This window comes from Kogia breviceps, chromosome 5, assembly GCF_026419965.1.
Source record: "Kogia breviceps isolate mKogBre1 chromosome 5, mKogBre1 haplotype 1, whole genome shotgun sequence".
In the NCBI taxonomy this organism is placed as follows: Eukaryota; Metazoa; Chordata; class Mammalia; order Artiodactyla; family Physeteridae; genus Kogia; species Kogia breviceps.
Genome location: NC_081314.1, coordinates 88,330,179 through 88,356,753, shown reverse-complemented (window position 1 = coordinate 88,356,753; position 26,575 = coordinate 88,330,179). Strand labels below are relative to the sequence as shown.

The 26,575-nt window shown below is 36.9% G+C and overlaps 1 protein-coding gene across 1 annotated transcript in view; it reads right to left on the bottom strand.

The window, feature by feature from the left end:
- The window catches only part of LSAMP (limbic system associated membrane protein), a 650,290-nt gene that overhangs the window by 279,115 nt on the left and 344,600 nt on the right, over positions 1-26,575 (bottom strand). The window contains exon 2 of the mRNA XM_059064609.2: positions 11,750-11,982. Within this exon, the coding sequence (XP_058920592.1) occupies positions 11,750-11,982 (233 nt within the window). The remainder of the gene's footprint in view (positions 1-11,749; positions 11,983-26,575) is intronic.

The window sequence follows — 26,575 nt, the reverse complement described above, 5'->3', positions numbered from 1 at the left end:
TATTTATGTCCTTCAACAAATTTTAGTCATATTTTCTGTGTTGATTTTTTTCCCTCTTTATTGATCTGTTGAAATCTATTCATATACCAATGACATTAAGGTTTTATCTGTTACATAGTTTGTCTTTAAATCTCTTTACCCCTCCTCTTAATTTTAGATATTTATATATGTATTTATTTATTTTTTCTTTATGTTTTTTTTTACTTGTTTTTATGCTGAGAAAGCTTTCCTCACTCTGTTCAGATACATATTTATTGATGGTTCTTTTAGGCTTTTCCTTTATTTGATAGACATCCCTACATTCCCCTATGCAAAGTTTCCACTAATTTACACTCTCAACAGGGAGTTATAAAAGTGTCAGTTTTCCTTTTCCTTTATTTTCTGTTTTTAAATCTTTAAGGGATCTGGTATTAATTTACATGAGTGGTTGTTCAGTAAAAATATAATTTTATTTTTTCTTTAATTATTCAAAACCATCTGTTGAATAATCACACTTTCTCCATGATTTAAAAAAAACCTGGATCTAATGTATGGTATATGTGGTAGTGTTTTATGCATTTTATTTATATCCACAGACTTGGTCATTCTTAAATCAAAAATACACAGCTTTTGATAAGTTTAGCTTTACAAAATATGTTAGTACCTAGAAGTAGATTAGAAGTCTTCCTGACCCCAATAAAACAATTTTTAAAAGTGTATTGGCTATTTATGCTCACTTTTTTGGGTTTTTTTGTTTTTTTTTTTTTTTTTTTTTTGCGGTACACGGGCCTCTCACTGCTGCGGCCTCTCCCGACACGGAGCACAGGATCCAGACGTGCAGGCTCAGCGGCCATGGTTCACGGGCCCAGCCGCTCTGCTGCATGTGGGATCTTCCCGGACCGGGGCACGAACCCGTGTCCACTGCATCGGCAGGCGGACTATCAACCACTGTGCCACCAGGGAAGCCCCCTCACTTATTCTTTATAATTAATTTGATAAATTTAGCATAATTTCAATCAAAAATCCCCCAAAGTAATTTTTAGATATATAAAAACAATTAGATTTATCTTGGGGAAAATTGTCATCTTCACGTTATTTGTGTTGCCATTCAAGAATGAAGTATTTTCTTTCCATTAAAGCAAAAACAAAAGCAAAACAGACCAAAAAACAAAACCAAAACAAACAAAAAAAACCCTTTCCTGCCAAGTAAAGTGATATCAATCTTTGCTTTTAGGTTCTCCATATTGTTTATTTAATTTATTCTTAAATGCTTTATACTGTTAAAGCTTTGTAAATAGGCATTTTATAGTATATTTTGTAAGTGTTTATTATAACCAAATATAAAAACTATTGATTTTACATGTTTCTTCAGATAACTGGACAACTTATCAAACTGCTATTAGTGCTAATATTTTTGGTCATTAATTTATGAGGGTTTTCTTAAGTTAGTAATCACTTTAGTTGGAAATATAGTTAAGTTTCTTTTCTCCTTTTCCACAGCTAAATCTTATTTTCTTTCTGCAGATTAGCTTTTACTTTTTTAAATTAATTTTTATTGGAGTATGGTTGCTTTACAATGTTGTGTTAGTTACAACTAACTCTTTTTATTTTCTTGTCCCATTGCATTAAGCAGAACCTCCAGAATAATGTTAAATAATAATAATGATTGTTGGTATTCCTGCCTATTCCTGAATTAATTACTGTTGAGGCTACCCATCTTTTTCCCATGTTAAAAAAGACATCCTCTATAATTAGTTCATGAAATTTGTGAGTATTTAATAAAATTGAGAATAGAGATTGGTTGCATTATATCATACGCATTTTTGTTGGTTATTGGGATTACCTCATGATTTTTCTCCTTTGACTTTTTGATATAATATATTTTATTCATATATTTCTTTATAATGAATTATGCTTGGAAGAAATCCTGCTTGATTAGATAATATTTAATACAATTTTGATTTTTATTCACTAATATTTAATCCTGATAACCCATCTTAACTATTACTGTGCCTGTTTTTAGTTTTATTTTAAATTTATTCCAAATTTGCAGAAAAATTACAGGATCAATACAAAGAAGTCCCATATACTCTTCACCCAGAGACTCCATTCAAGTTTTCTCAATTGTCCCAATAAAGTCTTTTCTAGCAAAATGATCCAGTGTGAGATAACATATTATATCCAGTATCATATTATGATAAACTAGGGCATTTCTTCTGTCTCTTCTGAATTTCATGACCTTGACATTTATGAAGATTACAGGCCAGTCTTTCTATAGACGTCCTTCCATTTGGGTGTGCCCAATGTCTTCTTATGCTTAGACTCAGGTTTTGATAGAAATATCACAGAAGTGATGCTGTATTCTGCTCATTGTATCCTATCGTTTGGCACATGATTCCAATTTGTCCCATTGCTTGTAATGTTAACTTTGATGTCAGCTAGATTTCTCTACATTTTAGCCTTTTTAATTCTTTTTTTCCCTTTGTAATTTGTAATGAATACTTTGTGGGGAGCTACTTAGAGATTATGAAAAATATCAGTCCTCATTTCACTTTTACCTACTAGTTTTAGCCTCCATTGATATTTCTTGCTTGAATGAATTATTTCTGCAATTGTTGCTAAACAATCTTCAATTCCATCATTCCTTCTACATTTGTTAGTTGAAATTCTATTATATGGAAGAGTTTTATATTCTCTTTATTTAATAACTATCGTTTAATTTCTATTACTATCAACATTATAATGTATTGCTATCATTTATTTCAATACCCAAATTGTCCCTGAATTGGTCAGTGGAAGTCCATTTCAAGTTGGCTTCTGTGTACTTTGGACATACCTTATTTTTCTTTGAGGACTACCTTACTTTCTGGCACAAAGGATGCTCCAAACTCACATTGTTCCTTCCTCACCCCAGCCCTGGAATCATCTACCTTTTCTAGTAGCCCTTGCTCCTTTTCGTGGAGAGTGGTATTTTAAAAACAACATCTGGAGGATAGGTATGCTCATTGCTACTAGTGTGTAAGTGCTCTCAATGTGTGAAGCTAGGAAATATACATACACATTTAATCTATATTTCTTTCTTTCTAGGTATCCATCTTCTATTAAAATTCAATGAATAAACACTTATAACTCCAGTTTCAATCCAACACCACAGGGCTCATTTTAGCTTTCCCCTTTCCATATTTATACTTCTTTTCTCCAATAATAAGAAACCGGTTATCATTATCCTCAATATATTTACTAACTTGCTCAACTCTCTTAAATGTAGCCAAGGTCCTAACCCTCCACGACTGCCTCCCCACTCAGATGCCCTTCTTTTGTGGTCCCTGGGCACTGTAGTAGTTGTATCCCCTTAGAAACCCTCCTTGGGTAGATCCTGGCACAGGTTGGGGCTGCTTTCCCACTGTACTCCAGCTTGCCTAATAGTTTTTTCACTAAAAAAAAGGAAAGGGGACTTATTGTCTTTTGCATATTTTATCTGTCACTGAGGCAGACCTAGGATTTGACAAATTAAAAAAAAACTCAAATCATCTCATTGTCCAAAAATGTTACCTATTTATAGCAAACTGAAAATGATGAAAGTACCCATATATTGAAAAAATATATATATATATGCCATCTGTCTTGACTTTTAGATATATGAATTCAAAAAATTGCCTTTAAGATTTTTAAGAGTACACAGGGTTTTTTGTTTCTGGGGGGGGTTCTTTTTGGTAATGTATAGAAAACATAAATGCTACAGATGATGATAATTTATGGTAGCTTATATTACTATTTGAAAATATTTGAAAGAGTAGCTTTCCTTATCTTAATAGGTAAAATGTCTGTGTAAAAACTAGCACATCTGTGAGTAGCCACATAGATATCATGTAAATATAAGTAAAAATAACTGTGGCATAGACTGGATGTAGCTCAACTATATAGCAGATGCAGATCCAATACAATAAATGCCCACTCCCAAATTCTTCCTAATCACCATCAAAATTCTGACCAGAAAGTATTAAAATGCTTATTGGTGTAATGATTCAAGAATATACTGAATCTTTGAATGCAGCTGAACATTCATTGGTCTGTGTCTCCCATTCATGGAGTCTGTGTTTTTACACTGAGCCAGCTCTGGGTACTAAAATAACTTTGTCTCTCTTCTCTTATTTTTCTCATCTTCAAGAAAGACAAAATGTAGGTTAGAGCAGAAAGTATGTGGATGTTAATAGTGGATTTATTTTAATAACTAAAAGGTGGACTGCAGATATATATACAGAGCTTGGAGATCGCAATTAATTATGAGTGGGTGGGCTTGATTTAGACAAGACTTGAAGTCCTTCCTACAGGAGGACTATCAAATTAAAACTACATAAGGTAATATTCTCAAATATTTTAGCCCCAAAGTTTCACTTCTTCCCATTACATTGGCTGTCTGATTGCTGATGTGGATAGTGATGTCCTTAAAGTCTGAACCTGACCTATTAACAGCTAATCAAGAGGCTATTGTCTGAAAAATTAACCTGAAGAGCAGGAGAATTAGTAGACTTCCGCACATACAATCCAAATGAGAATTCCAAGTAATCAGTAAGATTCTCAATAATCAACAGAATTAACCCTTAGATAAAATCTAACTAAAGAAGGTTTTGAATTCTTTATTTCATTAGAACGTTTAAAACTTGTATAGAGCTCCAGGCTAAGTTGAATTGGAATGCAGTGGCAAACATTTTGTATGAAATTTTGTAGGCAATGTTAAGTTATTGAAAAAATAATCAATGCAACATGATGCTAATTAAGGAAAGAAAAGAAGAAGGATGGAAGGGAAGGAAGAACAAAGGAAATAATGAAAGAAGGAAAGAAGAAAGAAAAGGACAGCTGCTAGGAATTCTGGGTAGTAGATTTTGGTCAGAATTAGGAATGTTTAATACGATTATAAAATGCACCCAAGAATTTAAATCTTAGAAACAGTAAGTTCTAGACTAGTAATCATGAAAAATTAAATGTTTCATAACATTTGAATTTTCAATTATTAAATTAAGAAGGAATCTACAGACAACTGTAAGTCAATATGAATATTATAGGATTAATGAGATACAGGAAATGTGGTGTTTTAAGTGTGGGAATTTGAAAAGATAGACCTAACGTGTCATGTCTGGTCTTACGAGTTGACTTTCATATTTTTTCCCATAGTTATATTGGTTTAATTCAGGTAATTATGCAATACAGTTCCCTACAAGCAATGGAGAGATTCTCACAATCCATGTGTGTGATTTGAGTCATAGTGATGAGAAAAATTTCTGGGATTCTATTTAATATTATAGTGAAATTTAAATATTAACTAAGAAATGCATTTCAAAAACTCCAAAACGCTTTTAAAAAATTATCTCCAATTTTAGTATATGCAGGTTAGGCCATTTTGAAAACAATATTAACCAAATTAGAATAGCATTAAAAGAGAGCAAAAGACTCATCATGGAAATTACCACTCTAGTATGGGTACTGGACTCAAGAATAATGTAATAAATAAATTGAAAATATGATAAATGTTGTAAAGTATGGTAAGTGAGATATTTAAAAATAAGATTCACATTAAAAAAAAATATCATCATGTCAGGATGTCCACTGTATTCACATACACATGGAGATTTACCCCCCGCACAGGTGAATTCTACCATTTATTTATTTTTTTAACATCTTTATTGGAGTATAATTGCTCTACAATGATGTGTTAGTTTCTGCTTTATAACAAAGTGAATCAGCTATAAATATACATATATCCCCATATCTACTCCCTCTTGCGTCTCCCTCCCACCCTCTCTATCCCACCCCTCTAGGTGGTCACAAAGCACTGAGCTGATCTTCCTGTGCTATGTGGCTGCTTCCCATTAGCTATCTGTTTTACATTTGGTAGTGTATATATGTCCATGCCACTCTCTCACTCGTCCCAGCTTACACTTCCCTCTCCCCGTGTCCTCAAGTCCATTCTCTACATCTGCGTCTTTATTCCTATCCTGTCCCTAGGTTGTTCAGAACCATTTTTTAAATTTTAGATTCCATATATATATGTGTTAGCATATGGTATTTGTTTTTCTCTTTCTGACTTACTTCACTCTGTATGACAGACTCTAGGTTCATCCACCTCACTATAAATCATTCAATTTCGTTTCTCTTTATGGCTGAGTAACATTCCATTGCATATATGTGCCACATCTTCTTTATCCATTCATCTGTCAATGGGCACTTAGGTTGCTTCCATGTCCTGGCTATTGTAAATAGAGCTGCAATGAACATTGTGGTACATGACTCTTTTTGAATTATGGTTTTCTCAGGGTATATGCCCAGTATTGGGATTGCTGGGTCATATGGTAGTTCTATTTTTAGTTTTTTAAGGAACCTCTACACATGGAGATTCTTAATGTTACAGGTAAAAAGAATATTGGAGCCACTTTCCTCAGGGCTCAAGAAGCTGAGATTAATCTCTGTTTTCAATGAGTATACAGGTTTATTTTATTTTACTTTTAATTTTTCTATTACAAGGCCCTAGTACCTGCTTTGCAAAGTATTAGATATAATTTGATGCCATGTCATATGGGAAAATGAGCAGGCAGACAGCATCAAACCCTGTCATTGATTGCTTAGATTTCTAGAACAGTAGTTCTTGGTTTTTCCACATGTATCTGAATCACCTGCAGAGCATAATGTATTCACAAATTCTGGCTGCATTCCTAAGGCTTCTGATTCAATTGTTCTGCAAGTGGTTCTCAGGAATCTGCATTTTGAAAAGTATAATATACCAAACTGTTGACTTTTATGCAGTTTATGTAAAGATCAGATGAAGAGAAATATTGCCTTAACACAAGTGCCTCCATCTGTGGCATGATCAGAAAAAACAGGCCATCATTGGAGGGTAACCTATGGAGAAGAAATGGACATTATTAATGGGAAAGATTCCAGAGGAATCTGTTTATTTTATTGAAGTTAAGGGTAATGTTTTCTCAATCTTTGAGTTTAGAATCTGTAAAGGAGGTGGTGTAGGAACCAAAATATCTGGCTTTAGAAATGGGTCTCATCACTTATTAAGTATCTCAAATGAATGTGTATATTTGAATAGACTTGGCTTCCACAGATGCAACAGTTACTATCACTAATCACAAGTGATCCCAAAGGTCATTATTGATTTGTCTATTTGCTGATGCAAAACTTTCACCTGTGTTCCTCATGAGGCAGATGTTTGGAGATGTCATTCAGCTAAAGATTGAGTTTAGCGGACCATGCAGCATATTTATTTCAACACAGGTTACTTTGTGTGTAATGATCCTCATGAACTGATAAAAAGAAAAAAAAAACTTACTTTCTCTCTGAAAAATAGTCACCAAAATAAGAGAGAAAATATTGGAGATGTTGAAAAGTCACTAACGTGGTGGGAATATGTAAAAAGGAAAGTAAGCTTCCAGGGGAAATGGGATGCAGGAGAAACGTGGGGGGACAAACACTTAAACATTCATAAATTTGAGATTTTTGAAGTCTAGAGAAGTTTCATGTCTCAACCTTTTTTTTTTTTTTTTTTTCAGCTTTGATACCTGAAAATGAACAGTTTGGGGAGAGGTGGTTTTTTTCCACAGGACTAGGCTAGGTAAGAAGCCATAGAGGGCCTAAGATGTTATCGTGAAAGTTAAGGTATTTGTCAATCTACCTTTCCTGTCTCACACCCAAGAAGATTAGTTTTAGGAATATTGGGGGGTGTAACACTTAATACTACCCGAAATTGAATGAAATTATGCAGGATTATTTCCCCAGATGTTCTTAAGGTACATACTTCTTTTAAAGTAGTGGTTCTCAATGTATGGTCCCTGCCCTAGAAGCATCAGTATCAGCTGGGAAATGTGTTAGAAGTGCAAAGTATCAGGCCCTATCCCCAGAACTACGTAATCAGAAATTCTGGGGTTGGGGAGTACCACCAATCTAAAATGGAATTTTACAAACTCTCTATGTGTTGCTGATGCATGCTGCATGTTGTCCTCAGACATCCTTAATAAGTGTAGCTAAAAACTTAAAGGTGATGCTGGTCTAAGAAGCCCTTTAAAATCCTAAAGTAGTAAAGTGAAAGACTGGATGCTAAGGAAAAGGACAACTGAAGAAAATGGATTGGACAGGGACCTGAATAACAGCTAAAAGAGCCTTCTGCAAGGGTAACAGGCAATGGGTGGAAGGAGTTGTTAGACTCTGCACAGCACCTCAGGCAAAAGCGAGCCTCATGAGAGATACTCGAGCAGCAGCAGCAGCAGCATGGTTGCTGTCACAGTGGTTATCATCATCATCATCATCACCATCACCACCACCACCACCACCATTACCATCATCATCATCATCATCACCACCACCACCACCACCACCATCATCATCACCATCATCATCATCATCAACATCACCACCACCACCACCATCACAATCATCGCCATCATCATCATCATCACCATCATCATCTTACTGGGTGAGAACTCATGATCTCCAGACACTGGGCTAGGGGCTTACATAATCATGTAATTTAATCCTTACAATTCATTAAGGAGGGTTTAAAATTTTAATTTTATCTCTATTTTACATAGGACAAAACTGAACCTTAGATAAATCAAGTGGTTTACCCCCAAATTTATTTAAGTAGCAAGAAGGAAAACCAAGATTTGAAGCCTGCTTTCTTAACTGCTATTCTTTAGTAATATATCACAGCATCTTTGAGCTAAAGGTGGCCTCACCAAGGGCAAAGAAAAAGAATACAGTATTTATTTAATGACTAGTTAAGTGGGAGTTGCAGAAACCATGTATGGTGAACAAGGAAGAGCTTGAAAAATTCAAAAGACCCTTATATTCTGAAGGAAGGTACTGTGGAATTGGAGGAAAGAAGAATGGCAGCATCTTTGATGTGGTGAAAACATGTAGAGTTGAGGCACAGAGTGGGAAGCAGTGTGAACAAGCAGCATGAAGGGGTGGACCAACTGACATAATCACAAAGTTGACTGTCCTAAGGGGAAGCAAATCAGCCATCTGGCATGAAATATCAAATGCCAGCATCCATATAATTGCCAAAAAAATCCCCCTTCATAACTCAGGCTTAAGGAGGAGACAACCTTTCTTTATTGCCCTTACAAGAACAAGCTTTGTTGCTCATTTTTCTTTTAAAGCAATATGGTTAAAAAGAAAACACTATAATATCTTGAATCAAACAGATATGGGTTTAAAACTCTTTCCTAAGCCAACAGGCAGCCTTGGACAGCTCCTTATTATTTCTGAACTTCAAGCTTTTTCATATTTACAATAAAGTTATTAACACCCACTTAATAATAATATTATTAGAATCAAATGAGATAATGAATGAACAGTACCTGGTATTTTATAGGTCCTTCTCCATCCCTTAATATTTAGTTAAATTTAATAACTTAATATTAAGTTAAATTTAAGTTAATTTCACTTGTGCTGACATGGTATAAAGGTATAAGCAGTATGATCTAACCTAGTTCTAGCTCTAACTCTCAAGATGGTTGTCTTTGTAGCTATAAAAGTGCATACATGAATAAGAAAAAAGGAGGAAGGGCTTTGGGCATTTGGCGCTAAGAGCTCAGACAAATATAAATCTGGTAGTTCTTAAAAAGTCATAGCAAAAAAATTTCCATTCCAGTAGAAAGTGCTTCAAATTTGATTCCTGGTCTGCTTGGCTCCAAACTACTCCCTGAATTCTCTGTGTGATCTGTAGGCACTAACCTAAATCTAATTAACTTCTGTTTCCTCATCTAGAAACCAAGGAATGTAACACTCAGATTGCCCAATGTTATTCCATATAGGACAATACACATTCTCTAGTTGTGGCCTCTAGTAGCTTTCCAATAATATTAAAGGCTGTGAAGGTAAGGGGCCTTAAGTAAACCAGTTATCTCCCTTCCCTCTGCCATTAAATGACATAGAACTTCTTTTGTTTTGAGGTGTGTGTGCGTGTGTGAATATGTGTGTGTGTGTGCTTGTGTTTTGAGGGAGCTGATAAATTAACCCATTTACATATGTACACATCAGTAGTTATGTTTACACACTTAAATGGGCCACCTGAGATCCAAACCCTGGTGTCTGTTATTAAGAAACTCAAGTGCTCTCCACCATACTACAAGGAAAGCATTCTATGCTTTGACTGTGATAGGAACTTTACAAGTCAGTAGACATGCCTTTTACAAGGAATAAAATGAAGCTGTCAGCCATTGCAAATGGACCAAGAGAGTGGTCACATGACTAAACCGCCACTGCACCAGGCAGTCTCTGATGTATTTTACTCCAGTTTCCATTAGCAGAGAGGCTGCCTAAAATCATAATAAGGCCACAGACACCCTAAAACACACCACCAGACGTGGACCTGCCCACCAGACAGACAAGATCCAGCCTCATCCACCAGAACACAGGCACTAGTCCCCTCTACCAGGAAGCCTACACAACCCACTGAAGCAACCTTAGCTGCTGGGGACAGACACCAAAAACAATGGAAACTACGAACCTGCAGCCTGCAAAAAGGAGACTCCAAACACAGTAAGTTAAGCAAAATGAGAAGACAGAGAAACACACAGCAGATGAAGGAGCAAGGCAAAAACCCACCAGACCTAACAAATGAAGAGGAAATAGGCAGCCTACCTGAAAAAGAATTCAGAATAATGATAGTAAAGATGATCCAAAATCTTGGAAATAGAATAGAGAAAATACGAGAAATATTTAACAAGGACCTAGAAGAACTAAAGAGCAAACAAACAGTTACAACCTATTAATCAGAGGAGTTGGGGGAGCAATGATTTAAATGCTGCAATAATCAATTCTGTAACACATTAATAGAAGCTACAGTCAAACTCTGCCATACAATTGACTGCATTAGAATGTTGACAGGAGCCCTAGGGTCATGACTAATTTGCATTAAATTTACATAAAATTGTAAATCAAGAATACATTAACACAGCCCTAATATTTGTTAGTGCTGAGATCCTTCCTGATAGACGGATTGAAACTGCTGGTAGTTTGACTCCACTTGCAATAAAATTGTGCAGCTGATCAGCTTTGTTCTCATTCTGCTATTATGGGGAAAGGGACCCAAGAGAGCTATAGTTTGGGGGCTTGCATATGTCATTTAGGATTTTCATCCTGTAAAACCATGACTCAGATGTGCCCTTGGAAACCCCAATCTGGAAGCAGATTATCCCTGATGACTTTGCAGATCCCCATCACTGCACTTGCTCACAAATAACTTGCCATTAAATGGAGATACAAACTACAAAGAAAGCTAGTCAGCTGAAAGGATGTCAAGGCCTCTGGAAATTTTTATTTTTCCAAATAACATTTACCATCATTAAAACAGATACTTAGTAATATTCTTTAGACTGAGGACAGATAAAAATCAAATCTTCAGCAAAAGCATCCAGTACCTAACAGTATAATAAAGTGGACTTCACATGGTTCTGAGCAGTCCGTGTGTTCTTGTGTCTCTGTGGACACAGCTGTGGCCTTTGCTGTGTGTTTTTACACTCAGGGCTAAAAGAAAATATTCTCACCAAGGGTATTGGCTCACAGTGGCAACACTCCTCTTTCTATATCCTCCTTAGTTCTCTCATTTAAAGACTATCCTTTTGGAGAAAAAATACCTACTTAAGTGCCGTAACACATTTGGAAGTGTTCTTTTATTTCAGAAAGGATTATTCGAGTATTTGTATGTTATGATTATTTTCTGCCTCACCTCTCCTTTACCACTTTTTTTCTTATTTTGTCTTACCTTGCACGATCAAGTAAACTTGGGAGGTCTTGGGCTCATGCTGTGTCTGCACTGAGCAAGTGTAGGAACCCTCATCGTAGACATCCACCTTCTGGATTCGGAGGCTATATTCCAGAGAATGGCGTTTCTCCAGCTCTACACGGGGGTCCAGAGACCACTTGTCGTGCCCAGCAAAAATGATGCCAGAACGGTTCAACCAGGCCACTTTTGAGTTCTTATCTTCTACAACACACCTGGTAAAGTAGAATAACAACATTAGAGCCTTAGCCATACATGGATCTGCATTCATTCTCCATGCAATTTGATTCAACAGGGCCATTCAAGAGAAATAATTATGTGCAGGATGAATCCTGGCTATGCCAATTCTTAGAGTCCTAAATACTGTCGCTATTTCTCCTTTAAGATCTAATTACCATCCAATGGATGGATGACATTATATTATACCCAGTGTGGCAATAAGCAATCAGTACGAGTAATACAGGAAAATAAAGTTAAATGGATATTGACTTCCCACTGGATTATCTTCTTCTTGTCTAGGAAAAGGTCATTCACACAGAACTCCATTTGTTTAAATAACTTTGAGAATTAGACAATTGATAATGTGGCATATTTACTCAGTTTTGAACTGCATTTTTTCTTTCATTAGTATTTCCTAAAGGCTTATGTGATGGTAGATTCAAGTTATGCCCCGCCATTGTAGGAATTAGACTGAATTTCAGAGCTTGTTTCTGATCCTTCCAAGTTTGGAATGCCCACTCCCAGGAGTGAGAGGTGTGTGAGCAGGTCCAAGGGTAAGTAGATAGGAACTGTATCAAGAAAATCAAAACTAGTATCATCTTGCCTAAGTCTGGTTCCATCTACTGAGGGCAGTAGGTTGCCTGCTGGCAAGACAGCTTGCTACCAGCATTTCTGGCACAATAGAATGAATTCAATCTTTTATGGTAGATGAAAAAACTAATTCTGTAGTTCTTATTCCAACAAACATGAAGGAAAAAATATTTATTTGAGTAACTACTTATTTTAGAAACCTAAAAGGGTTTAATGGAGAAAACCATACTCCAGTTCTAGCCAGAATCTGGAAATGGAAAAATCAAGCAAAAAACTTCTCTCTGTATCCCTTTGGCAAGATTTATGTATGCCTCATGGGGAGATTGTCTCGGACCCTGTTCACAGCTGCACAGCCAGCTGCTCAGTACTCTGGGGCACAAGGGATGGACAGCAGGAGCCAGGAGCATGACAGCAGAACAATCAAAACACCACGTTCCCCTGTACTTTCCAAACCAAGTCCAATCCAAGTTTTCTCTCAGGTCTAAACAGTCACGCATGCACAGGAAGTTGATGCATGAACCATGGGTTGACCACTGTAAAGACATAGAGGCCAACTCATCTCTCTTAGAAGAAGAAATGACGAATCTTTTAAAAATACCTCACCCATGGTACAAAAGGCCTCCTTATTCCATTATTTTTGGGTGAATTGCATATTTTAGTAAACATGAGACTTTTATTTAATTACTTGGGTGCCATGATATAAAGGTCTTTCTTTTCTTCTCCACCTATTTCTTTTCAAAAACATAGGTGGATTAAGGTATCATGTAGTATCTCCAATATGTGTTTTTCTACCATGCAGATATTATTGAGATTAATTATGTTTGATAATTTAAAACTCCTCTAAATAGGAGGACAAAGCTAACTTTATGGATGCTTGCTGCTCCACTCCAGACTCAATTTTACTTTTCCTCTTCTATTCTTTGGTGGCATCATGTCTCTCTGTCCTTGGTGGTATTTGTGGCACTTCTCAACTTAGAGAAGTTATGAGTCAATTATGAATCAATTAATAGATTATTTGCTGTCTTCTTCTAGATCATAAATAAAGTTGTTGATGTAGGTCTCCTGTGTTTTTCTTTTCTACTGAGAAAATGGAAATTTCTCTCCGTAAATGCATTTTAAGTCTTCTATCATGTTTATCCTTGCATTTTTTTTTTACCATCTACACAGCACAACACAGCAGTAACTAGGTATGCCATTGCACAGAGGTGAACCTTGAATGCTGTTTAGCCTGGAATAAGGCTCTAACATGTTCATCCTGAAAAAAATACAATAGAATATATTTTACATAAATATAGCCTATATATCAAATAAAGAGAGATTTTGTCTTATTCATTATGGTACCTCCAAACACTAATCTGCTGTAAAATAGACCCTGGTAAATGCCTGTCATATGAACTAACAGTGTCATATATGCAGAAATAGGACATATGGTTACCTATATTCCACTCTCCATCCCAACTCCTTACAGCATCCACTAATGAATTGGGCAAATTTCCTTATCAGTATAAGGTAGAATTTCTAAGTTGAATCTTTAGGGTCCTTTGGACACTAGCAATTTTTGTCTCTGGAAAAGTTATAATTATCACATAGATCATTATTCAGAGTTATTCTCTGAGAGAGTTCAGACCTATCTTATGTAAAGAAGCAATTGACTATTTCAGCAAAATTGCCAGGCCCATAAAAATGCATGTACCAAAACAATACGTAATGTGGAAATTTTTCTGTGATAATCTACATAACATCTTATTTTACATTGTGTTTCATTCATATTTATTTTTTGTAATTTCTCTTTTACTTCCAAATAAGTGAAAGGTACACTAGAATATATACATACACTCACACTTTTTACTAACTCAACATAATTAGCCAACTCCAAGCACCAGAGCACAATGTAGTATTTTTCAAAAAGAAACCAATCCTCCAGATATTTAAAGGTTCTTTTTTTAAGTAGTTAATAGTTCAGAGCAAATGTGTTGACTCTATAAAGTAGAAAATAATCTTTCTACAACATGGCTAGAACATTCATACTGAAAAATGAGCAAAAAGTCTCACAATTTCAGAATTAATTTAACATTAAAAATGTTTAAATCTTGATATAAGGTGGCAACTATTTTAAACCATAAGAAGTGCACATAAGAAAAAAGATGGTCAGAGTCAAAGTATAGTCTCAATTACACAAAAGTGTAGCACTTTTGTTTGTTAAATGAAAATAACCAGTCATATAGGGTAGTCACAGATGTCTAGCTATTCGGAAATGAGGAAATGCTGATTAAAGGCAGACCCAGGTTCCAGCATGCACTGACTGGCCAATAAGCATCATGAGCTCACATCTAGAAGGTAAGTGGCTTAAATGTGCATTAGGCATGCCTGTGGAGTCAATGAGAATTCTCATGCCACACCATCGTAAGATGGTAATAAATTATCCCTCACCCACAATGCAGCTTCAGTACCAGACAGTCTAGTTCAAAACTAAATACCTAGTGACTTTATCTTCAAAGTCAGCTTTGGCCAAAGCAGGGAAAGGATGAAGAGACACATTTTTAAAATCTGTATTGTTATGTGTTGTTTGGATTTAATAGAATGTTTCCTTCAGGAGCTCAGGGTAGGCAAATGATTCCAGGATTTAGAAAGGACTACATGATAAAGAGAGTCGGTTTTGGTGCCAAGAGGAGAGGGCAGACAATGACCGTCTACTCTAGGTGGGATTTCTGACAGGCAGCTGAGGACATGGGAATATAATACAAAGTGTCACCTCTCCATGAAATCTCCTCTGATTAGTGTCCCATCCTTTTACTTGGCTCTTTCTTATGATCCTATTGTACTCCACACTGAATTAGTTATCTGTACTTATCTTTCCTCATAAGTTTATTAATGAGAGTGACCCTCAAGAATTCACCTATGGAGCCTTAATGGAGCCAACAGCATAACCCACCGTGTACACAGTAGGCACTCGCTGAAATGTGGAATAAATCAACTGAATTTAACAAACTACTATTAGATCAATTATCAAATATTTGTTAATTATCTAATAGGTGCAGGATAGGTGATAACTATTTTAACCTTTCTTAAGTAATGATTAAAATTATCAGACACATATGGAAAATTTAAAGAGAATTATTGAGTGTGACATTAACATGAAATCAAAGGAGAGAAAAAATTGTTCCCAGTGAAGAAAGATCATTCCTGGGAATTAAATAATCTATATCACACATGAAAAACAGTGAAAAGATGTGTAAAGCACTAGATAAACATTTAGTGAGTTGCCCACTTTAATCATGAACCCACAAATATCAGGTGGGTTACTTACCTTAACCATGAACCTATGATTTTTTTAAAAAAAAATCAGCTTTAAAAAAATAACAGGAAAGTCAAGCAAACAAATTTCTAACTTCCCTGTTCAGTATGTCTGAATCCATAAAACTGTCACAAAAAATCAATGCACCCATAAAAATCCCAAGCATAGGATCTCTGTGAGTACTTTACACCAAGTATATTATGCACACTTATACAAATAGGTACATTGACAATTCCACTCATACTGCATTAAGTCTGGGGATTATGCTTCTAAAATGATTAATATAATTGGAAGCATAAAAGAAATGCTAAATTTGGTGTGTACCAATAGATAGCTTAATCGCATATTTACTGACAGTATATCCTTGATGTAAGTGATACACATATAACAGATATTAATCCTGTTCAACTGCTACTAGATACATCTCATTTTTATTTACTTATTTATTTACTTATTTATTTATTTATTTTGTGGTACGCGGGCCTTTCACTGCTGTGGCCTCTCCCGTTGCGGAGCGCAGGCTCTGGACGCGCAGGCTCAGCGGCCATGGCTCACGGGCCCAGCCGCTCCGCAGCACGTGGGATCTTCCCGGACCAGGGCACAAACCCACGTCCCCTGCATCGGCAGGCGGACTCTCAACCACTGCGCCACCAGGGAAGCCCTACATCTCATTTTTAACAATCATTACTAGCCGCTAAAAATGGAACAAGTTAGTATTAGAATTTATCCAAACTTTCCTCTGCTTCTTAAGAGTATAATCTGGTATTTATTCATTAAAAACAAATAAATACATTTTTCTTAGTTTCTTACCAGCTATCTATCTTCATACTTTTTAATTATAAGGACTGGGGAAAATGTAACTGGATGGGTGAGAGATTTGTTTCTTAAATTAAGAAAGAAGAGTTAGATGACTGGTTCTCAACTGGGGGCAATCTGTACTTCCAGATAGTATTTGGCAATATCTGAAGACATTTTTTGAATGTCACAACTGGAAATGGGAGGTTGCTACTGGCATCTGGTGGGTAGAGGCCAAGGATGCTGCTAAACATCCTACAATGCAAAGGACAGCCCAACAACAAAGACATATCCCATTTAAAATGTTGGCAGGTTTGAAGTTGAAAACCCCGAGTTAGATCTTGGTCTCTTGGTTTAAATATCTGGAAGCATAGGTCAAACACCTACAATGCAATACTGTTTTTTCATAAGCATATGCTTCTTAATTTGTAAGTTAGTAGTTAATGAATCATGCCCCTTTGTTGTGTTTTAGAATCTGAATTATATAACACTATACTCTTGTACATTGTTAATAGTACAGGAGAAAGCTATAACTTAGTTCCTTCCTAAATTAATGCTGGAGAAATCATTTAAGCTTAGTGTTTTGGGTTTTTTCCCCATGTATAAAAGTGGGTAATACCTAGGACAGGTAAGGGACAATCAACTCAGTTGGGGCAAATTTGACTTTTTAAGGAAATAATTAGCCTTTATTCATAGAAGAGCTATTTTTTAAAATTAACTTTTACTATTTTTTTCACATTTGTGATTCTCTCTCTTTTGTAAGATGTGGATTGATTCAAGATATGGATGGGAAGGAAGTCTTCAGGAGTGTGTTGACCCATTTTTTTGATGCTTTTTGCTTTATAACTTTAACCCTACAAATAAAACCCTTAGCGAATCAACAAAACTAACATATACTCATTTCCCTCTAGAAGGAAACACACTTGGTCTGGAAATTAATGCGGTACATTCCCGGCATTAAAGCGTGGCATCAGGCAACATTCTAAGCAGAGGATGCAGTAAATTATCAGAAATATCCCCAATTCTCCTGAGTCAAAAGTCATTAGTCTGACTTAATCATATTATTTTAAGTATAATGAAGTCTAGCAACACATATGCAAACACATTAAAAACCACCAAATTAGTTAAAAGCCAAATTTAAAGAATTTTGAATTATCAAACATTTTGGATCATCTCTGCTTTATTACCATGTTCTAAGATTAAACTCAGAAAGAAATAAGAGAATTGTGGGGCTTCACTGCTGACCCTCAGACACTCCTGCTTCCCTTTCCTGCAAGCAGAAGTTTCAGTTTTCTAGCTGCCTTGGTCCCATCTCTACTTCTTTTCAGACTTGACTTCTGGCTTTGACCATTGCCTGTTCTCTTGGCCTCATTCTCTTATCCCTGTGCATGTGTGCTCTCTTAAACTTGATCTTCTTTATGTAGAAACTGATCCTAGGTTCATGATGGTTTATTTTCCTAGATTCATCCTGAATTTTAGTCCAATTAACACCATTTAACAATGAAAGCATCTATATGATAGGATAATCTCCCCCACTATAGGTCCTTTGTATACATTCATGTACAAGCCCCTGATGCACACGTATATATGTACACACAGTAGTGATGGATGTTCGAAAGGGCAAGAACACAGAGGTAGTAAAGCACAGGAATCCGATTCATGTGAATCTATTGCTGGTCACCATGATTCAGTAATCTGCATAGTACTGATGGCATGTTAGGGTAAAAGACATACACTGTTTAGTTCCTGAAGGTAACTGATTTTGGTTCTGACCTTCAGTCTATTTCCTGTTGGAAAACAGGTAAGTCATTTAGCCTTTCTGTATCTTAGGTTTTTCATAAATAAAATGAGGCTAATGATACTTTCCCCAGCCTCTCAGAACAATTCTTAGCGTAGTTCTATGAATAAAATGACATGATGTAGATTGAAACATTTCATAAGATGTAAAACAATATCTATGCTTATACTCTCCCATGGTAGAGTATGGTAGATAAAAATGAAATAGTCATATACAGGGATGGCTATAAGGAAAATAATGATTTATTCAAATCATTCAAAAACTTTATCTCTGTATAGAATGACATCCACTAAATATGTATCAGATCAACCATGTATTTCTTTAAATTCTCAATTTGCATTAGTTATTTGCATGTGCTATACTGACAAAGCACCATTTCTGCAACTGGGTTACTACCTGTTAGAATAATTCATCATCTATATGAGCAAAAAAACCAAAAAAACAAAAATCCACAGTGGCAAATAGTAAAGCCAGGACAGACTGTGTCATTCGTGGAATAAAAAGTACTCCCTAGGGCTTCCCTGGTCGCGCAGTGGTTGAGAGTCTGCCTGCCGATGCAGGGGACACGGGTTCGTGCCCCGGTCCAGGAAGATCCCATGTGCTGCGGAGCGGCTGGAACCGTGAGCCATGGCCTCTGGGCCTGCGCATCCAGAGCCTGTGCTCCTCAACCGGAGAGGCCACAACAGTGAGAGGCCCGCGTACCACAAAAAAATAAATAAATAAAAAATAAAGTACTTCCTAGACAGGCTTTTTGTCTCTTATTTTATCATTAGGGAGCACCTTGTCCAGCTATATATGCATTCTCATATATGCATATGTATGATGTATGTATTGCTGTATTTTCAGGTTCATATTCTTGAAGGAGCATAAACCCATATTCCATGCAGGTGGTGCAGGTGAGGAGAGGTGCAAGTAGAGGAGGAGCCGAACTACCAAATTAAGAGTTGAGTGCATCTCAAAGGTCAATTCTAGGACAATCTGTGCCCCTCTGCTTGCCACATCAACTGTATCATCTCTACATTTATATAGAAAATGAAAAAGAGGAAGACAAAAATTCTAAAAGGAAAATTTGAGACTGGGACCAGGAGAAAACTGATTTCTATCCCAGTCACAGCTGGAGTTCCAATCAGTCCCAGGAACATTTATAAGAGGTTGGAAACAGCTCTTCTAGGTTCTTTTGAAGAGTCTTGGTCCCTTTAGACCAACAGACCCTCATCACCCTAATCACACCATAACTCAAGATTTCTCATTTTCTTGTCAGTGGTGGGGTGGAAAAGCCATGAGTTCTGCAGTTTAATAGCTTTAGGCAAGTTACTTAGCGAGAAATGTAGCATGGTAGGTGGTTACAAGTTTAGGCTGAGAAGCCTGTTTCCTGCTCTGCATTCTAGCTCCATCACATACTTACTCTGTGATCTTGGGACACTCACTTAATCTCTCTGGGCCTGGGTTTTCTCATCTGCAAAATGAAAACTTCATTTTCATTTTCATTCAACTACCCAGTTGTAATGTTTAAATGGGTTAATTTTAAACATATAGAGCAGTGCCTGGCCCTAAATGGGTGCACTATTACTGAAGAGCTTCAGTGTTTTTCTTCAGCAAAACAGGAATAATTACTACTTCTCATATGATTGTGATTATTAAACAGGCTAAAGTATTAAGAGTACCCAGTGAGCTTTGGAAGAGCCTAATAAATTTTTGTGCCCGTTACTTTTCATAATTTGAATCTTGGACATTTGTTCTGTAGAAATACCATTTTGGGGCTAAATTCAGCAATCTCCAGATATTGTTGTTTAATTCAATATTCTGCTTAATAACAGGTATGTCCAGGGAAACCACCTTTTAGGGGCCTAGGTTCTCTTGTGTCTGGTCCCTCTGGGCAATAGTTGGTCCTCTAAAGCCCATAAGCATGCAATTGAAAGCAGGATAGTGATGCAGCATGTTACAGCACAGCCGTGTAAACTGAAGCTCTAACGCCATCTCCGGAATATTCTTAGAGGATTTGTGGCATACATGTGCCTAGGGAGCTCAGGCCTTAAATGCCTCGCCACTTGTGATCAGATAGAACCCACATGAGGCTCTCTCTTCAGGGTAGCCTGGACAGAGGACAACAGCGGGCATGCTATACTTTGTGATCTGCTGAGATCTGTTGGGCAGAATCTGGGTTCCTCCTAGATTAGATGAGGCATACTCAATGCTATGTGGACCCCCAGTTGCAAGAACAAGGCTCATTCCTCCTTCTCAGTGCCTGAATGGCAGTTATACTCTCACTGAAGTAGCGAGAATCTACACCCCTTTGCTCTCCTTTGAACTGTGGATTCCCCTCTTTCCTCCCCACTTGGTTGAGTGAGGATGAGAAGTAATTTGAAAGCTTGCTTTTGTTTTGATTCTTGCTATGAGTCTCTGTTCTCTGTGAAAAATCTTTCTCATTTAGGAGAAAAACCTGCCTTTAAGTTGTACCTTTGAAAGAATAAAATTAGTCTTGGGATCCTGGCTCCGATTTCTAGTTAAAAAGTTCATTTACTATGCAATTAAAAACAACTCCACAGATATTTAAAGAAAATATTTCTGCCTTCTGAGTCATTACAAAGTAAATATAAAAAATATGCTAAGTTCTTGAAGGAAAAAAATGTGCTTTGTATCACAAAGGGTTTACTCTTTGTCTCATTCCATCAGTAAGGAGAAATAAAAGTGCTTATAATAAATTATAATGCACTTAGGATGAACATTCTGGTGTATGAGGCATGGATGGCTATAAAGTCAGAAGACTATTTTCCAGAAGTCTCACTTGAAAAGTCAGCCCCTTACTTTATAGCCTTACCATATACAGCATTACGTAAACATTATCATTGGAGCAGAATCAAGTTATAATATGACTCACCATTACATGCATTTAGATATAATTTGGATCAAATTTATGCCTTCTAAGATACAACAGTTGATACATAGAGCATGTATGATATAACAGAGTTAACATATAGTAAATATGTAAGTAAATAAACAAGACAATGAGACTGTGTATCAGCGCTACCATTAGAAAAGGGCTCTGCTGTCTACATTGCTTTTACTGGTAGAGGTAGACATAAAAGAAATAAAGGCAGATAAATATAAGGAACAAAACAGGTCTTAATTTTTTTAAATGTACTTTGTGGATTCAAATGTGAAATAGGGGACTCTAGCAGTTGCAAATTGAAGGAGCACATATTATCAAACAGATCCATCTCAGGCGAAGGAAACGTAGTAGTCCCCTCCCCTGGCTGACAAAAAGTCGATGGATCACTGATGAATGCTTATAAATCACAAGGACAGTTCTCACATGGAGATTTATAATCATAGGAATTTTTCTGACTTCCATGTTTGCTTTTTCCATCACCCACTTTCCACCCCACCTCACCTCTATGTTTCCTGTCTCCAAAATTATTTTTTTCTCCAGCACATTCTTCCAAAGGACAGTGATATGAGGAGGACTTCACCCTTGTGTGACAAACTGTTTTTGTGGTTTTTCTTCTTTCCCTAGCCCTTATTTTTTCCCCTCATATAAACCTATCCTTGAAGGCCTGCTTCTCCTTGAACAACAATCAGGACGTGAATGGGACTTGGAATCAGGTGATGAGAAAGAGCTTCAGAAGTTAGTAAGAGAACCAGCAGGAAGGCAAGAGCTGATGAGTTTGAGATGAAAGCTAACCTGGGAGAGGTTTTGGAAGGAGCTCAGCCTACTCAAACTGGAGAATGGTATCTGCAACTACAATCCCCAGCCTAATAAAGCACTGACCCTGGGAGGGAAGTAAAGGTGAGCAGAAGTAACCAGTGTCTGGGCTTGGGAGAGAGAAAAAGCCAAAGGCCATCACCTCCTGTGCTACTAAATTCACTGTGTAACTTAACTGAAATTTCGCAGCCAGCCTGAGTTAAAGAGATAGCCACAGATGCTACAAGGTGAAGGAAGAGATAGCCACAGATGCTACAAGGTGAAGGTCATGTTCAGAGTTCTAGAAAGACCCTTATGATTCAAAATCACCATCTTTTTAGCCTCAGAACATTTGTATTCCATTTTCCCACCTTCTCTGTCCCTGGGGCACTCTAGCTTTGAGACTGTATTATAGAAGAGGCATTTTCTCTCACAGTGACTCTCAAAAAATGGCTGTTAAATGAAAAGACAGGCAGAGAAAGGGAAAGAGCTAAATCTAATAAAGCATTGTTTTGAAATAGTCTTTTGTCTCCTTAGGTAGGTTTATTCCTATATATTTTATTCTTTTTGTTGCAGTGGTAAATGGGAGTGTTTTCTTAATTTCATTTTCAGATTTTTCATCATTAGTGTATAAGAATGCCAGAGATTTCTGTGCATTAATTTTGTATCCTGCTACTTTACTAAATTCATTGATTAGCTCTAGTAGTTTTCTGGTAGCATCTTTAGGATTCTCTATGTACAGGATCATGTCATTTGCAAACAGTGACAGCTTTACTTCTTCTTTTCCAATTTCTATTCCTTTTATTTCTTTTTCTTCTCTGTTTGCTGTGGCTAAAACTTCCAAAACTATGTTGAATAATAGTGGTGAGAGTGGGCAGCCTTGTCTTGTTCCTGATCTTAGTGGAAATGGTTTCAGTTTTTCACCATTGAGGATGATGTTTGCTGTGGGTTTGTCATATATGGCCTTTATTATGTTGAGGAAAGTTCCCTCTATGTCTACTTTCTGGAGGGTTTTTATCATAATTGGGTGTTGAATTTTGTCAAAAGCTTTCTCTGCATCTATTGAGATGATCATATGGTTTTTCTCCTTCAATTTGTTAATATGGTGTATCACGTTGATTGATTTGCATATATTGAGGAATCCTTGCATTTCTGGGATAAACCCCACTTGATCATAGTGTATGATCCTTTTAATAAGCTGTTGGATTCTGTTTGCTAGTATTTTGTTGAGGATTTTTGCATCTATGTTCATCAGTGATATTGGCCTGTAGTTTTCTTCTTTGTGACATCTTTGTCTGGTTTTGGTATCAGAGTGATGGTGGCCTCATAGAATGAGTTTGGCAGTGTTCCTCCCTCTGCTATATTTTGGAAGAGTTTGAGAAGGATAGGTGTTAGTTCTTCTCTAAATGTTTGATAGAATTCGCCTGTGGAGCCAGCTGGTTCTGGGCTTTTGTTTGTTGAAGGATTTTTAATCACAGTTTCAATTTCAGTGCTTGTGATTGGTCTGTTCATATTTTCTATTTCTTCTTGGTTCAGTCTTGGAAGGTTGTGCATTTCTAAGAATTTGTCCATTTCTTCCAGGTTGTCCATTTTATTGGCATATAATTGCTTGCAGCAGTCTCTCATGATCCTCTGTATTTCTGCAGTGTAAGTTGTTACTTCTCCTTTTTTTTTGGGGGGGGGGTACACGGGCCTCTCACGGTTGTGGCCTCTCCCATTGTGGAGCACAGGCTCCGGACGCACAGGCTCAGCGGCCATGGCTCACGGGCCCAGCTGCTCTGCGGCATGTGGGATCTTCCCGGACTGGGGCACGAACCCGTGTCCCCTGCATCGGCAGGCGGATTCTCAACCACTGCGCCACCAGGGAAGCCCTACTTCTCCTTTTTCATTTCTAATTCTATTGATTTGAGTCTTAGCCCTTTTTTTTCCTGATAAGTCTGGCTAATGGTTTATCAATTTTGTTTATCTTCTCAAAGAACCAGCTTTTAGTTTTATTGATCTTTGCTATCGTTTCCTTCATTTCTTTTTCATTTATTTCTGATCTGATCTTTATGATTTCTTTCCTTCTGCTCACTTTGGTGTTTTTTTGTTCTTCTTTCTCTAATTGCTTTAGGTGTAAGGTTAGGTTGATTATTTGAGATGTTTCTTGTTTCTTGAGGTAGGATTGTATTGCTATAAACTACCCTCTTAGAACTGCTTTTGCTGCATCCCATAGGTTTTGGGTCATTATGTTTTCATTGTCATTTGTTTCTAGGTATTTTATGAATTCCTCTTTGATTTCTTCAGTGATCTCTTGGTAATTAAGTAGTGTGTTATTTAGCCTCCATGTGTTTGTATTTCTTACAGATTTTTTCCTGTAATTGATATCTAGTCTCATAGCATTGTGGTTGGAAAAGATACTTGATACAATTTCAATTTTCTTAAACTTACCAAGGCTTGATTTGTGACCCAAGATACGATCTATCCTTGAGAATGTTCCATGAGCACTTGAGAAGAATGTGTATTCTGTTGTTTTTGGATGGAATGTGCTATAGATATCAATTAAATCCATCTTGTTTAATGCATCATATAAAGCTCATGTTTCCTTATTTCTTTTCATTTTGGATGATCTGTCCATTGGTGAAAGTGGGGTGTTAAAGTCCCCTACTATAATTGTGTTACTGTCGATTTCCCCTTTTATGGCTGTTAGTATTTGCCTTATGTATTGAGGTGCTCCTATGTTGGGTGCATAAATATTTATAATTGTTATATATTCTTCTTGGATTGATCCCTTGATCATTATGCAGTGTCCTTCCTTGTCTCTTGAAACATTCTTTATTTTAAAGTCTATTTTATCTGATATGAGTACAGCTACTACAGCTTTCTTTGATTTCCATTTGCATGGAATATCGTTTTCCATCCCCTCAGTTTCAGTCTGTATGTGTCCCTAGGTCTGAAGTGGGTCTCTTGTAGACAGCATATATAAAGGTCTTGCTTTTGTATCCATTCAGCCAGTCTGTCTTTTGGTTGGAGCATTTAATCCATTTACATTTAAGGTAATTATCGATATGTATGTTCCTATTATCATTTTCTTAGTTGTTTTGGGTTTATTATGGTAGGTCTTTTCCTTCGCTTGTGTTTACTGCCTAGAGAACTTCCTTTAGCATTTGTTGTAAAGCTGGTTTGTTGGTGCTGAATTCTCTTAGCTTTTGCTTGTCTGTAAAGGTTTTAATTTCTCCATCAAATCTGAATGAGATCCTTGATGGGTAGAGTAATCTTGGTTGTAGGTGTTTCTTCTTCATCACTTTAAATATGTCCTGCCACTCCCTTTTGGCTTGCATAGTTTCTGCTGAAAGACCAGCTGTTAACCTTATGGGGATTCCCTTATGTGTTACTTGTTTTTCTTCCCTTGCTGCTTTTAATATTTGTACTATTTAATTTTTGATAGTTTGATTAACATGTGCCTTGGCGTGTTTCTCCTTGGATTTATTCTGTATGGGACTCTCTGTGATTCCTGGTTCCTTGATTAACTATTTCCTTACTCATAATCTCTTCAAATATTTTCTCAGTCCCTTTTTCTCTTCTTCTTCTGGGACCCCTATAATTCGAATGTTGGTGTGTTTAATGTTGTCCCAGAGGTCTCTGAGACTGTCCTCAATTCTTTTCATTCTTTTTTCTTTATTCCGCTCTGCATAGTTATTTTCACTATTTTATCTTCCAGGTCACTTATCCGTTCTTCTGCCTCAGTTATACTGCTATTGATCCCTTCTAGAGAATTTTTAATTTCATTTATTGTGTTGTTCATCATTGTTTGTTTGCTCTTTAGTTCTTCTAGGTCCTTGTTAAACATTTCTTGTATTTTCTCTATTCTATTTCCAAGATTTTGGATCATCTTCACTATCATTAATCTGAATTCTTTTACAGGTAGACTGCCTATTTTCTCTTCATTTGTTAGGTCTGGTAGGTTTTTGCCTTGCTCCTTCATCTGCTGTATGTTTCTCTGTCTTCTCATTTTGCTTAACTTACTGTGTTTGGGGTCTCCATTTCACAGGCTGCAGGTTCGTAGTTTCCGTTGTTTTTGGTGTCTGTCCCCAGCGGCTAAGGTTGGTTCAGTGGGTTGTGTAGGCTTCCTGGTGGAGGGGACTAGTGCCTGTGCTCTGGTGGATGAGGCTGGATCTTGTCTTTTTGGTTGGCAGGTCCACGTTTGGTTGTGTGTTTTGGGGTGTCTGTGGCCTTATTATGATTTTAGTCAGCCTCTGTTAATGGATGGGGTTGTGTTCCTGTCTTGCTAGTTGTTTGGCATAGGGTGTCCAGCACTATAGCATGCTGTTCACTGAGTGGAGCTGCGTCTTGGTGTTGAGATGGAGATCTCTGGGAGATTTTCACCGTTTGATATTACGTGGAGCTGGGAGGTCTCTTGTGGGCCAGTGTCCTGAACTTGGCTCTCCC